General features: G+C 37.9%; 1 protein-coding gene and 1 long non-coding RNA gene across 2 annotated transcripts in view; one reads left to right on the forward strand and one right to left on the reverse strand.

Annotated features, from left to right (window-relative positions):
* Positions 1-1823: 1823 nt before the first annotated feature.
* The window catches only part of tectb (tectorin beta), a gene marked incomplete at its 5' end in the record, with an annotated part of 40101 nt that continues 27326 nt past the window's right edge, over positions 1824-14598 (reverse strand). Inside the window, one exon of the mRNA XM_062975764.1 lies at positions 1824-2314. Coding sequence (XP_062831834.1) covers positions 2292-2314 — 23 coding nt within the window. The remainder of the gene's footprint in view (positions 2315-14598) is intronic.
* LOC134297641 (uncharacterized) lies at positions 7745-10386 on the forward strand. The gene is made up of 3 exons (XR_010004454.1): positions 7745-8010; positions 8352-8443; positions 10272-10386. It is a non-coding gene; the product is annotated as an uncharacterized LOC134297641 (long non-coding RNA).

Genomic DNA, 14598 nt, shown 5'->3' on the forward strand with positions numbered 1-14598 from the left:
CACCTGGAGTACAAGTATGTACATGGAGTACTCCCATTATAATAATAATAAATAATAATAATTTTATTTTTATACCCCGCCCCATCTTCTCAGAGGGACTCGGGGCGGCTTACATGGGGCCAAGCCCGGACATCAACAATATAAAACCAAGCAATAAAACAATCAATCAGCAATAAAACAAATCTTAAAAAATCACATACAAAAAATATAATGATAAAATCTTGGGTTGAATCCAGAGAAACTGGGCCGAAAGTGCAAGTTGTGTCAGTATCATCAGGGAGGGGTGGTTATCCAAGGTGTCATAGCCATTAAAGTGCTGAAGAAGGCATACACAAGGGACTATTGCTAGATAGGCAACATTAGCCAGCTTTCCCCCTTATCCAGCAAACTGAACTAAGAGTAAACTAAGGGCTTCCAATCAGTTGCTGAGAGATCTACTAAGCCATTCATACATTTAGTTTGTCAGTATATTTCTGAAATACATCTTGACTCAGTGAGTGTTCAGAATTACTTTTGACAAAATCATGAGCACAATAAAGGTCCAAATAAAACAAAACTGGTAAAATGCATAACATTTCAATAAAATAGTGAAATCCTGGGATTTGCAGTTTAGAGAAAAGCATTTAGAAATCTCAGCCTCAATAAACTGCAAGTGTCAACATTTCACAGGATGTTACCATTGCAATTAAAATAGAACCATGCAGTGAAAAGTATTAGCGGAACAGTAGTGTTTTTAGGAAGCACCGAGAAACAGAAGGAAGTCTTCAAAATCTGGCTGGGAAAGACAGTTCAACAAGTTGGGTACTGTCATGGAAAAGGTCTTGTTTCAGTATTCTGTACTAATGAATTCTGAAACTCTTTGTCAGTCTGATGTGATTTCATTCAGTTGTCCCAGATGTAAATGCAACCATTATTTCCCAGGCTTCTATTTTGTTTGGACTTAGTTCTACCCGATATGGAGCCACAGCTATTCAATATCTTTGCAGGAGTTGGGTCTGTGCTTTGTACTAACTCAGCCAGTTCCTGGGCCCATGATTTCCTAACCCTTTCACTGTATAGGGCTCTAATAGAATGGTCCTGCTCCTTTTCACAAGGTAACTCAGAGTAAAATAAAACCATTTTATGAATATTTCTGACATTATCCAATATTTAGAAGAATTTCTTCTGACTAGGTCTCAATGTGATGATCAGATTCCATGCAACAGTATGATTCCATATATAGAGAGTGATTCCAAGTACAAAAATGCATTCTTATACAAAACATGCAAATTAGTTTGGTAGAAATAGAACAAAAGCAATGTTTCTTTTAATATTTACTTTCTGAACTTTTCCAAAAGCCATTTCAGTATTTTAGATAACATGGTCAATAAATTGGAAAAATATGCCAATCATCTCGAGGAAGTAGTTGAAGCAAGAACAACACAGTTATCGGCAGAAAAGAAGAAGACTGAGAAGCTGTTATCAGCCATGCTACCAGGGTAACCACTTTACTTTTCCTGAGTTATTCTGCAATAGCAGTTCTGCTTAATTGTATTTCCCTTTAGAACAAGTCCAGTACAATAACTAGTTTGACTCAGTGTAGTAATTTGGATAGAATCTCAATACCTTTGTTGCTGGAATATGCCTTCAAGACAACTTCAACTCATTTTCTTGGCTATGATTCAGAGATGATTTGCCATTGCCTTCCTCTAAGGCTAAGGCCCCTTCTATAATCCCGATTATCTGCTTTGAACTGGATTATATGGCAATGTAGACTCATATAATCCAGTTCAAAGCAGATAATGTGGATTATATGATTTGATAATCAGGATTATAAGGCAGAGAATGTGATTTCCACAGAGCACTATAGATGCATGAGGAGGCACATGAAAAGTTCCAAGAACATTGGACTACTGTACATGGTGTTTCTATCAAATATCTCCTACAGCAGTTACTTCATTTCTGAAATCTTACAAAGGAAGCTCCTGTCCACTTCTCTGGAAACCAGCGTGATAACAGTAAACTCAGTTCAAAATGGCAACATTAAAAAAAAAAAACCATCCTCCCCATCTGCCCACCCAGACTTTGGAAAGCAAAAATTGAGACTGCTTTTTAGAGCAATTTGCTCCTACCCCAGAAACCTATAGAGAAGGGGGAAAGGGGAATTTAAATATATGTAAATACATAATAAGAATTTAGTAAAGAGAAAAAGGAATAGCATAAAGAGGGAGGGAAAAGTGCTGGCCTCATACCTTTTTCTGTCCTTGTTCGTTGCCATCTTAAATCTTACTCATCATTGGAACTTAGGGAAATTACCATGGAGGGCTTAACCTCACTAGGGAAAAAGAGACAGGTATGTTATCTATTGAATCTTATGTAAGTATTATGAAAGTTTTTAACAAAAAAAAACCAGAACCTTTCAATATTTTAGCTATATTCTTGCACACATTCAATATGGATTTATTTTTTGTAGCTATGCTCAAAGCTGAACGACAACATGCTATGATTTGTAAGTTTTGCTATTTACTTCTGAAGAGAACAACCAGAAAGAAAATGACATTGTCTGTTCTTGTATTTCAGCTTCATTGGAGAACAGCTGGTTGCTGGGAGGTCAGTTGAACCTGAAAGCTTTGACTCGGTCTCCATTTTCTTCTCGGATATTGTGGATTTCACTCGGTTATGCTCCCTCAGCTCTCCACTGCAAGTTGTCAACCTTCTCAATGACCTATATAGTCTGTTTGATAATATCATTAAAATATATGATGTCTACAAGGTAGGTGGCTAGTATTCATGGCGGGGACTATGTGGTACTTATTTTAAGGCTATCTGTTTATTCAACTCCTAGAAACCACAGCCACATTTCTGGCTGTGTGTTTGGCTGCATCCATAAAAAGAATGTGAGAGAATGTGAATCCTGTTTTCAAAGTGAGCCTCAATCCTTTGAATTCTGCAAGATGTAACTCAACTCATAATATACAACAAAGAGAACGCAAATTAAAGGTAGTGGAGTTAAAATTCACAAGGTGCTAAAGGTAGTGGGCAGATTTCACAAAATTGAGGTCCTAATATGTTGTGATTAGAAGGGATGGAGCTGGAGATGTTATCTGCCACTCAGATTTACTAGTTCCTTCTGATGAGCATACATTTAATCCTTATAGTTGCGAGCTAGAACTATTATAATATAATACAGCCAATCGTTTCATAGTTCTGTCAAGTAGTTTGCATCTCTTGCTAAAACTGCAACTGAGAAAGTTGTTTTTTCCCCCCTTGATGTCAGAGTAAGGTCATCAGAAACCTTTGAAACTATATGTCCTAGTTTCCTCATACCTGGGACTTCACTGAGCATCTTCGTAACAAAATCATAAATTCAACAGATTGGAATGTATGCTTTGCAAGACATCTGGCATCCCTTTTAAACATTGGGATGCCCTCAAAACTGTTTCTTAGTGCTCCCAGCATTTGGGTTTGTGTTTGCAATAATATGCACTATAGTTTTAATATCTCACAGAATGACTCATCATTTGCTGCTCCTATTGAGACCCAAAAGTATTGAACAGAACCAATGGTAAAGCCAACTAAGCGACAGGATTCACAAGGAAATCTGGGGATTTCTGCAGATTTTTAGGTACTATTATATTTCTGATCATGCCTTGGGAGCTTTTGGGTTCCTAGCTTTAAAAAACAAATGGAGAGTGAGCCAAAAAAAGCTTATTATACTATCTGAGCTTATTCATGTTTGCGGAATAGCTTTTACTAGCCCATTATGATAAATACTAGCCCATTCTGTCTGGTATGCTATTTCAGTTGTGCCAACAGAAAATTTAAAAAGGGGTGACATATTATAATGGGTGCAACGTATTATGATAGGATAAACACAATTCAAGCTGACCAGAAATTATGCTATTGAGGAAGTTTGGGAGAAAGAAAAGTTACTGGTTCAGTATTCTTATCAAACACACTAAGAAGCATTTAAATAGAATAGAAACATGGAACTTTAGAAAACAATTATAGTACCCATTGAGAAGGTAACCGGCCTGGATAAAGAATGAGGGCATTGGACTTTGGAAGGGATTACATTTATTATCAGTTTACTTTATATTATATTGTGTTTTTTATTTGCATTTTTCTGAATGATTTGTTGCACAAATATATTAGACAGTGTTGTAATTTGTTATTCCTCCTTTCCTCTATGTGTGTATGTGTACAGCAATATATTTTTAGATTATACACATGTGACAAGATCCATTGCTTTTGCTCATTTTCTTGTAAAACACTATGTACATTTGATGATTGTATATAAATAGATGATGAAGACAGTGACGACGACGATAATGATGATGCATCTCAAAATTGATGACGTTGATTATGCACCTCAAAACTTGAATGAAGCCATCAACTTTCCTATGAAAGGGTGTACATCTTTATTACTTTCAGTGGGAAAACGTATAATTAAGTACACTGATAATCTCTAGAGCATTTATGGAGATAATCACGAAAGAAGTATGAGTTAATCCTTTCATCTATGCATTTTGAGTGTATGTATGTAAATTGTCTTCTGGGTAGCAGGGAAGCTTATAATAAGTTATGATGATTAAATTCTTTCTGTCTGACAAAAGTCTGCCCATGTGAAGCAAGTGGACATAGCACTAAATGAAACATGCAGAATAATCACAGGATGCCTTAAACCTACACCTTTTGATAAACTCTACAAGTTAGCTGGCATTGCCCCTCCTGACGTGCGACGGGAAGTTGCTGCTAACTGTGAGAGAAATAAGGTCGAACACTGTGAAAGCCACCCACTGCATGACTATCAGCCTCCTCCCACCACGACTCAAATCAAGGAAGGGCTTCATGAGAACCACCACTCCTCTTGATGTTCCCCCAGCAGCAGCAAGGGTGTCCCTCTGGGCAGCTAAACCTGGCAATTCCAACTGGATGGCCCCCCACGAGGGTCTTCCTCCAGGGGCAAACCAAGAATGGGCAACTTGGAAGTCCCTGAACAGACTCAGAAGCGGAGTGGGCAGTTCTAAAGACAACTTGGCGAGGTGGCATTACCTGGAGGAATCCTCCACCTTGTGTGACTGTGGAGCAGAACAAACAACTCCGCATACGTATGCTTGCCCACAATGTCCTACCTCATGTACAGAAGAGGAGTTGCTTAAAGCTACGGACAATGCAGTTGCTGTTGCCCGGTTTTGGTCTAAAACTATTTAGTTGTTTTGTGATTTCCCCTATTTTTTTCATCATTTTAAAAATGTATTTGTTATGCAATGCTTTTGACACGAAATAAATAAAATTAAATTCTTTCTAAGCATCTGAAAACCAAACTTCCCTTCCCATGAACTACTTAGCACTTGTCATTAATAGTTGCCTTGTTGCCTACGTGGACCCCCTTTTTTTTTTTACAAACATTAATGATTGCTTTCACTGTTTACAGGTTGAAACCATTGGTGATGCTTATATGGTGGCTAGTGGTCTCCCCATTCAAAATGGAACAAAGCATGTTGAGGAAATTGCTACAATGTCTTTGCACTTTCTCAGTGCAATGATTTCCTTCAAGATTAGGCACATGCCAGATGAGAAACTGAGATTGCGTGTTGGTATTCATACAGGTTTGTTGATTCAGAGTATCAGTTTTATCTGAAATTGATTTTACAGATTTCCTAACTGAGTTTATTATGACTTAATTAATTAATTAGTCAGTCAGCACTACATTGGACAGTAAAAACATGTGTATGTTATGTGCTTTCAAATCATCTGATGACTTATGACGACCCCATGGCTTTTATGGGGTTTTCTTAGGCATGGAATAGTCAGAGGTGATTTTAGAAGTTCCTTCTTTTGAGATACAGTGGGTCTACAGTGCCTTGTAATGGTTGGTAGTTCAGAGCTGATCTTGCTTAGCTTCCACTATCAGAAGGGATCTGTTACCTTTGTGGCAGATAGATCCTCAAACGTCTGGTGCAGTACAACCTCCATATTCTCATGACCAGAATCCACAGTTTCATTTATCCCTGTCTGATTAAATATGTCATCTCTAGGCAGTTTCTATGATCTCCAGAATAACTCTATGATATTCATGAGCTGGAGGTCCATTTCAATATGGTTCATTATTATCCACAGTTTTGCATATCTACACGAAGTTCAGAAACATATCCCCTGTGGATATGGAGGTTATACTGTACCTGCATTTAATTTTTCTTAGTAAATTGTTAGTAAATTAGATGGTTGGTTGGAAGTAAATGCTTAAAGCTACATTCCTCTAAAGCAGTGGTTCTCAACCTGGGGTACCCAGATGTTTTTGGCCTACAACTCCCAGAAATCTTAGCCAATTTACTAGCTGTTAGGATTTCTGGGAGTTGAAGACCAAAAACATCTGGGAACCCCAGATTGAGAACCACTGCTCTAAAAAATCATTATTTTCCAAGAAACCCAAAACATTCAATTCAACTGCTTCTGGGTTTCTTTGCCAAAGTTCATGGTTAATGACAATATCTTGATGAAGATAAGCTTGTATTAGTAGTTTGGTTATATGGGCTATTAAAGAACCCAACCAAGAGGTCTTAGGATATTTTTAGGTTTCAATATCTTTTTTTCCAGTCCTACGAAAGATACTGTCTTGATGTGTGTCTGAAAGAAGATGAAATATGTTGTCTCTATTAGAGCGATATATTAGAGGTCATACTGCCTAATAATCAAGGCTTCTAAAGAAAGGGAACAGGTATGCATATCAAGCAAGAAGATTTATTATGTTTTAAAGACATTTTGTTCAGTTTAAGATAATAGGCTTATCCTAATATTAGTTGGAGCAGCATGAAAGGATTTAGGAAGGTGTGTACCAAATGTTGCATTAATTCAACATCATAAAACATTATACACTCATGTAGCAATGAAATTATATGTAGATATCTATGTCAAGTATTATCAGCATATCAGTGAAATAGAATGGTGAAATAGTTATGCATATTCATCTAACCTAATTTCTAGTACAAAAAACACATTTCAGTTTGTGTTCTGGACTTTGATCTCTATCTTAGCATGTATGTCTACATTGATGAATTACAGCAGCAAAATATGTTTCAGTTTCAGGTATCAAGTCAAAGCAGCTTAATTTATATTACAGGTGTGTGAGTGGGTGATCATTAAGCAACATTTTGCATTGCAGCAGTGGCACAGCTCACCAGGTGGATGACCCACACGTGTAAACCAGATATATTTTTTGGAAAAGCAGGATGTTCCCAAATCACAGAAAAGTACCTTAAAAGAAACAATGGAACCATGCTCACCTACTTTGTGCATCAACTGTTGCAAGCACATTCGATACTAAAACCACATGATAATGTTAAATATGCTGGGGATAATTGATGATCCAATGCTAGATTAGAGAGGCATTACATTGAACCATGTCTGGTATATGTTACCTTTCCACCTCCTGCATGTATATCATTTCTTTCTCATATATTTTCACAAATAGCTGCATTTTCTGTTTTGCTTCGTGCACATTTATTCCTCGGGCATCTGTGGAATTTGTTATTGTCTCTTTTCAAGTCATTTCTGATTTATGACAAGGCAAACCTATCACTGGGTTTTCTTAACATAATTTATCGAGAAGACATGTACTCTTGCTTAACTTTGAAGCTGAAAGAGTGTGACTTGCTCAACCTTTAATAGTCATGGATTAATTCTATGGGATTCTGAGGTTTACAATTTGGTGACGTGCTTAGAATTTTCTGCTAACAATATCTAGGTTGCACTTTACAAGAATGCCCTAAATCTCTCCAGTGGAGGATTCTAACTACCCTCCAGGTTTCAGTAGTTTGGATGGTATCAAATCGATATAATAATTATGCAATGTACATACACTTCCCAGGTTCAAAGTTTTAATAATATTTTTTCCTTCTCTTTTTCTTCTTATGATGCTTGTAATTGCAGGGCCTGTTGTTGCAGGTGTGGTGGGAATCACAAGGCCACGATATTGCCTGTTTGGAGACACTGTGAATACAGCTTCAAGGATGGAAAGTACCAGTTTACGTATGTTGTCTTGATGTAAACTGTAAAGGTCTATTTATTAATACATCTTGCCTCAAATGTCAAAGTCAGTAGTCAATTTTATATCAATTCTCTCATGAAGATCCTAACATATTTTGTCCAAGCTGAAATGGCTTAGTTTCTCCATCCCATCCCACTCCACAAATACAATAAAAGCTGGATCTGAAGTTCTAAGAGAACTTTCTAAAAATAAGTGAATAACTATATCTCTTCAAGATAGATTATTTTTAAATGCTGTTTTTCTCAAACTAATATACAGAGTCAATACAGAATAATCTAAATCTCTCCTGTCCCCCTCCCCATTCTGTCTATTTTGCCTCTAGCTCTTCAAATCCATGTCTCTATGATCACAGCAAGTGCTCTCCAATCAATTGGAGGTTATGATTTGCAAGAAAGAGGAAGCATAAAAATAAAGGTATACGAATTGCATGGAATCAATATTGCTGCAAGGACAGAACAATATTCTAAATCAAAGATGGGAACAGTACAGACCTCCATTTCTAATTTCCATTTCTAATATAGATTGAACTTGGGCACAAAGGCAAGATTATCATTACCACCATATCGATTTAAATTTTTTCAATATTTAAACACACTGTGGGTGCACTGGACCAAGATGCCTTCATAGTGAATAATCTAATTGACTGCAGACTGGCGTATCAGCACTTCGGGAGAAAAAAAAATGCTAACAGCTATTCCAAAAGGAAACTTTCATGTCTAATCCTACCAATAATATTATATTAGAGATTGTGAAACTTTGGTATCACAGCTAGATGAGGACTGATCAGGGACTTGGGATATGAACACATTGGCACACAATTTATGAAGTTACCTTTAAAAATGTATTTGTTATTGCTACAGTTCCAAGACTCCCCAAAAGCCTTTGTTATAGTTAGGATATTAAAAGAAACTTTTCTCTTTTTTAAATTTTATTTTTTGATTTTAAAGTTACAATAAAAGTGTTGGAACAATTTATAGAAAGGAATAGTTGGAATAAGGATAGGAAAAAGACTGTCTGTGGGAAAAGGGGAGGAGAGAAGGTAAGGGAGGGAGGTTGGAAAAGATTAAAAGAGATTCTAGTGAACAGAATAGAGAAGACCCAACGGGTTTCTTACCCAAAAGGCATAAAAAGTATAACATCAGGACAATATTGAATGTAATTGAACTTTATGACAAAAACAACCAAAAAGAGATAGCTTTCCTGTTCCTAGATGCAGAGAAAGCTTTCAACAACATCAATTGGTTTTGTATAACAGAAATCTTAAGGGAAATGGACGCAGGGTTTTATTTTATTAACGCCATAGAAGCGATATACTCCCAGCAAACAGCTAAAATCATAATAAAAGGACAAAACTCCAACAATATAAAGATAAATAAAGGGACGAGGCAGGGTTGCCCCCTCTCCCCCCTTCTCTTTATCATGACCTTAGAGATACTCCTAGAAGCGATAAGAAAAAACGAAGAACTCAAAGGGTTCAGGACCAAAAATTACAGCTACGAAGTCCGAGCATTCGTGGATGACCTGGTCAGTATTATAGAGGACCCTCTAAATCAATTTGACAAATGGTGGAAGGTTATAGAAAGGTTTGGGGAAATATCAGGCCTAAAAATTAATAGAGAAAAAACCAAAATATTAACCAAAAACATGTCAAGTAAGAAGAAAGAAGAACTACAAAAAAAAAACCCGGTATAGAAATAGTGTCAAAAATCAAATACATAGGGGTAATAATCACGGCAAGCAATGTGCAACTTCTTAAAAATAATTATGACCAAAAGTGGAAGGGAATAAGGGAAAAAATGAAAAGATGTAAGACACTCCATCTATCAATACTGGGGAAAATTGCGGTAGTTAAAATGAATATTCTGCCGGAAGCCTTGTTTTTATTCCTGAATTTGCCAATTTTAAGATCTAAGGTAACATTAACAAACTGGCACAAAGACATTACAAAGTTTATATGGGAGAACAAAAGGGCAAGAATAAGTTACAAACATCTAAAGGACGACACTAAAAGAGGAGGGTTAGGCCTCCCCGATCTAGAATTAAAAGAAACTTTTCCATTTGCCCAGTTCTGAGCAAGAAAAGGTGGTAAACCCAAGCCCTCTCTCTCCCCCATTTTCTCAATCTCCCATATTATTCCTTGAAGAGAAGATTTTCACCCTCTAAAATATATATACCATCTTGCTTTCAGTCATTTAAAGAATTGTTTTTGTGTTTTGTTTTGCTCTCATATTATTTCCGACAGGGTAAAGGACAACAAAGAACATTTTGGCTCAGAGGAAAAACTGGCTTTAACATGCCTTTGCCAGCATTCAGCGAAAATGTGGAAACTCACCCAAAGGGATATGTGGAAATGGGACAGTAGGTATACATAAGAATGCAAATGTAAACTGTTGAGGAAAATTGGTAGAAATATGGAACAGGTAAAACCTCAAATGGAGAAATATCAGCATTTGGGTAAAAACAGCACATCTACCTGTTCTGCTGTGCACTATTATAATATTGAAAAGCAATAAGGGAGAGTGTTTAATATGATTAATGTCTAGAAGCACATTTTGCTTCACCCACAATTTTTCTTTGTCATAATACATCCTGTACGGATGGAAATTATATATGTGTGTGTGTCTCCAAAATATGGTTCTTTTTGTCAGAAAATCCTGACAAGGAATATATTGGATCACAGACAAACAAAATAGTAATCTCATTGTTTCAAAGCTGTGTCAAGACACTTTTATGCAGATGTTGGTTTGTACCTTCAAGTAATTTCCAGCATACGGTTTTCTTGACAATATTGATTCAGGAAGGGTTTTGTCTTAGCCTCCCTCTAAGGCTTAGATTGTGTGTTTTACCCAAGGTCACCCAATAGGTTTCCATACTTGAACAGGGGTTCAAATCGTGGTCTCTCAGAATCCAACACTCAAACCCTCCTGGCTGTCTTTGTAAGCAATACACATGTGGAATTTAGAGATTTCCAGATGGAGGAATGTACTGATCTATATTGGGCTGATATTAAATTGAGATGATTTTCACGTTCTCATTATTGTAGAAAGGCACAGCTTTCATCTGCAACTGAATGGGATGATTTGGAGTCACTTGAAGAACAAAAGGATGGCTTATGAATGCGATAGTGCATTTCCTAGAATGAAGACCCATTGGAAGCAGAAAATTAACAACCTCCTTGACACTTGACACTTGAGATATCTGTTTCATTTCCCATGAAGAAACTCTTACCTTTTAATTGTCTAAATGGTAGTTACTTTAACTCTGAATGTCAAAACAATGCTATATAGAATTAAAAATAAATAAATTGACCTTTGAATCAAGAATCTAATCTTGTGCAGTACACATTTGTGCCAATGCTTTTTCATAATGGTTGTACAGTAATGGGAATTTTCCAAGAGATCAACTCTAAGCACAGATTCAAATTACCATAAATGAGTGAGAAATTGAATTTGTTTTATGTTTCTGTCTGGCACTGCAGCACACTCATATCTTGTTTGAAGTGCAAAAGGAAGGAAGGAAGGAAGGAAGGAAGGAAGGAAGGAAGGAAGGAAGGAAGGAAGGAAGGAAGGAAGATATAATGTTTAAAATGAAGAATAATTTTAACCAACTTAAACTTAACAGTATTTCAGTGGAAGACCCCAGGGGCCATCCACTCCAACCTCTACTGCCATGTAGGGAAAGCAGTCAAAGCGCCCCTAATCGATGGCCACCCAGCCTTTGAAATAATAATAATAGGAGGAGGAGGAGGAGCAACCCAGGGGCGATCCAGTCTAACCTCCTTCAGCCTTGCAGGAAAATCACAGTCAAAGCACCCCCAACACATCCAGCCTCTGAAATACTACTACTACTACTACTACTAATAATAATAATAATAATAATAATAATAATAATAATAATAATAATGGCTATGACTCACGAATGGGACCCTGAAGAAGGAGACAGAAGGCCTGATCCTTGCAGCCCAGGAGCAAGCCATCAGAACAAATGCAATTAAGGCCAAGATCGAAAAATCAGCTGATGACCCAAAATGCAGACTGTGCAAGGAAACCGACGAAACCATTGATCATATCCTCAGCTGCTGTAAGAAAATTGCACAGACAGACTACAAACAGAGGCACAACTATGTGGCCCAAATGATTCATTGGAACTTATGCCTCAAGTACCACCTCCCAGCAGCAAAGAACTGGTGGGATCACAAACATGCAAAAGTACTAGAAAATGAGCACGCAAAGATACTGTGGGACTTCCGAATCCAGACTGACCAAGGTCTGGAACACAACAAACCAGACATCACAGTTGTGGAAAAGAAAAAGGTTTGGATCATGTGACAATCGCATTGACGAAAAACAACAGGAAAAACTCAGCCGCTATCAGGACCTCAAGATTGAACTTCAAAGACTCTGGCAGAAACCAGTGCAGGTGGTCCCGGTGGTGATGGGCACATTGAGTGCCATGCCAAAAGATCTCAGCCGGCATTTGGAAACAATAGACATTGACAAAATTACAATCTGCCAGCTGCAAAAGGCCACCCTGCTGGGATCTGCACACATCATCCGAAAATACATCACACAGTCCTAGACACTTGGGAAGTGTTCGACTTGTGATTTTGTGATATGAAATCCAGCATATCTATCTTGTTTGCTGTGTCATAAAATAATAATAATAATAATAATAATAATAATAATAATAATAATAATAATAATAATAGACAGAGCAACCCAGGGGCCATCTAATCCAAACAGCTTCTGCCATGCACCCCTAACAGAAGGCAATCCAGCCCTTGCAATAATGATCATCATCATCATCATCATCATCATCATCATCATCATCATCATCACAACAACAACAAGAATAAAAGGAGCAATCCAGGGGCCACCCAGTCCAACCTGCTTTTACCTTGCAGGGGAAAAAAAACAGTGAAAGTGGAGGTGGGGAGTCCTCCTAGACTGCACTGCCAGCGGTGTGAAGGAGGCCTCCTAGGCCACACAGCTGGCAGTGCAAGAGATGCCTTAAACTCATGCAGCCAGCAATGCAAAGGAGGCCTTTTGCTTTCTAGGCAGGGGGGAGCAGGGTAGTGTGAAGTCCCTGCGGAGCTCCTGATTATGCTTTGTGGAGCCTCCGGTGGCTCAGTGTGTTAAAGCGCTGAGCTGCTGAACTTGCAGAGTTCAAATCCGGGGAGCGGAGTGAGTGCCCACTGTTAGCTCCAGCTTCTGCCAACCTAATTATTATTTATTTATTTACAGTATTTATATTCCACCCTTCTCACCCCGAAGGGGACTCAGGGCGGATCACATTGTATGCATATAAGGCAAACATTCAATGCCATATACACATAGAACAAAGACAGAGACAGACGCAGAGGCAATTTAACCTTCTTCTGAGGGGATGTTCGATTCCGGCCACAGGAGGAGCAACTACTTCATCACCACTGCGACGGCACTTCCTCACTCCAACGGCAGCTGGATGATTTTTTTATGGAGTCGTAAATTAGTTAAATTAGCCTCCCCACTTTATAAGTAGCACCTTAAATTCCTACTTTAGAGATGCAACTATCTTTTGGGGTGCTAGGTCAGCAACGAGCAGGGGCTATTTTTTTTAATTAATAGTGCTCACCCTGCCACGGGGTGGCCTCGAACTCATGACCTCTTGGTCAGATTGATTTATTGCAGCTGGCTGCTCACCAGCCTGCGCCACAGCCCGGCCCCATCAAAGCACCCCCAACACATGGCCATCCAGCCTCTGAAATACTACTACTACTACTACTACTAATAATAATAATAATAATAATAATAATAGTCAGAGCAACCCAGGGACCATCTAGCTGTTCGAAAACATGCAAATGTGAGTAGATCAATAGGTACCGCTCCGGCGGGAAGGTAACGGCGTTCCATGCAGTCATGCCAGCCACATGACCTTGGAGGTGTCTATGGACAACACCAGCTCTTCGGCTTAGAAATGGAGATGAGCACCAACCCCCCAGAGTCGGACACGGCTGGACTTAACATCAGGGGAAACCTTTACCTTTACCTTTTACCTAAGGGCTCTGCAGAACACAGTTTGAGAACTGCTGATCTAAAGTATCTAGGCATCTAAAGGCTTAGAACCATTGTTTTAAAAAGAGGACAGCTACCTTATTTTTGAGATCTATCCATTGTACTTAAAGCAAGCGAACAAAACTCCACTATTCTCACAAAGGTCATAAGAATTAAGATAGATTACTCCTTTTGTGTAGAACTGTGGGTGGCTTTGAGAACTTTGGAAACATGTAAGCTGCTCAATTGAAATAGTTATAACATAAGTGGAAGCTTACTGCATTTTTGAAATCGTTGGAAATATTCACTCATTTATTATATAATAGTAGTTTCCCCGCTCTTACTCAAAAAAACTTTATATGACATTTATAAAAACAATCTGAAATGAGATTTTTTAAAAGAAGAAGCAAACAATCACAACTGTTATTCTCGATTATCACAAAAACAAAATATAAGCCATATGTCACTTATTTTTCACATAAAATAATGCAATGGGAAGAATAACAATTTCTTCAAGCAGTAGAATATACGAGCAGC

The sequence above is a fragment of the Anolis carolinensis genome, chromosome 3 (assembly GCF_035594765.1).
Source record: "Anolis carolinensis isolate JA03-04 chromosome 3, rAnoCar3.1.pri, whole genome shotgun sequence".
NCBI classification, from domain to species: domain Eukaryota; kingdom Metazoa; phylum Chordata; class Lepidosauria; order Squamata; family Dactyloidae; genus Anolis; species Anolis carolinensis.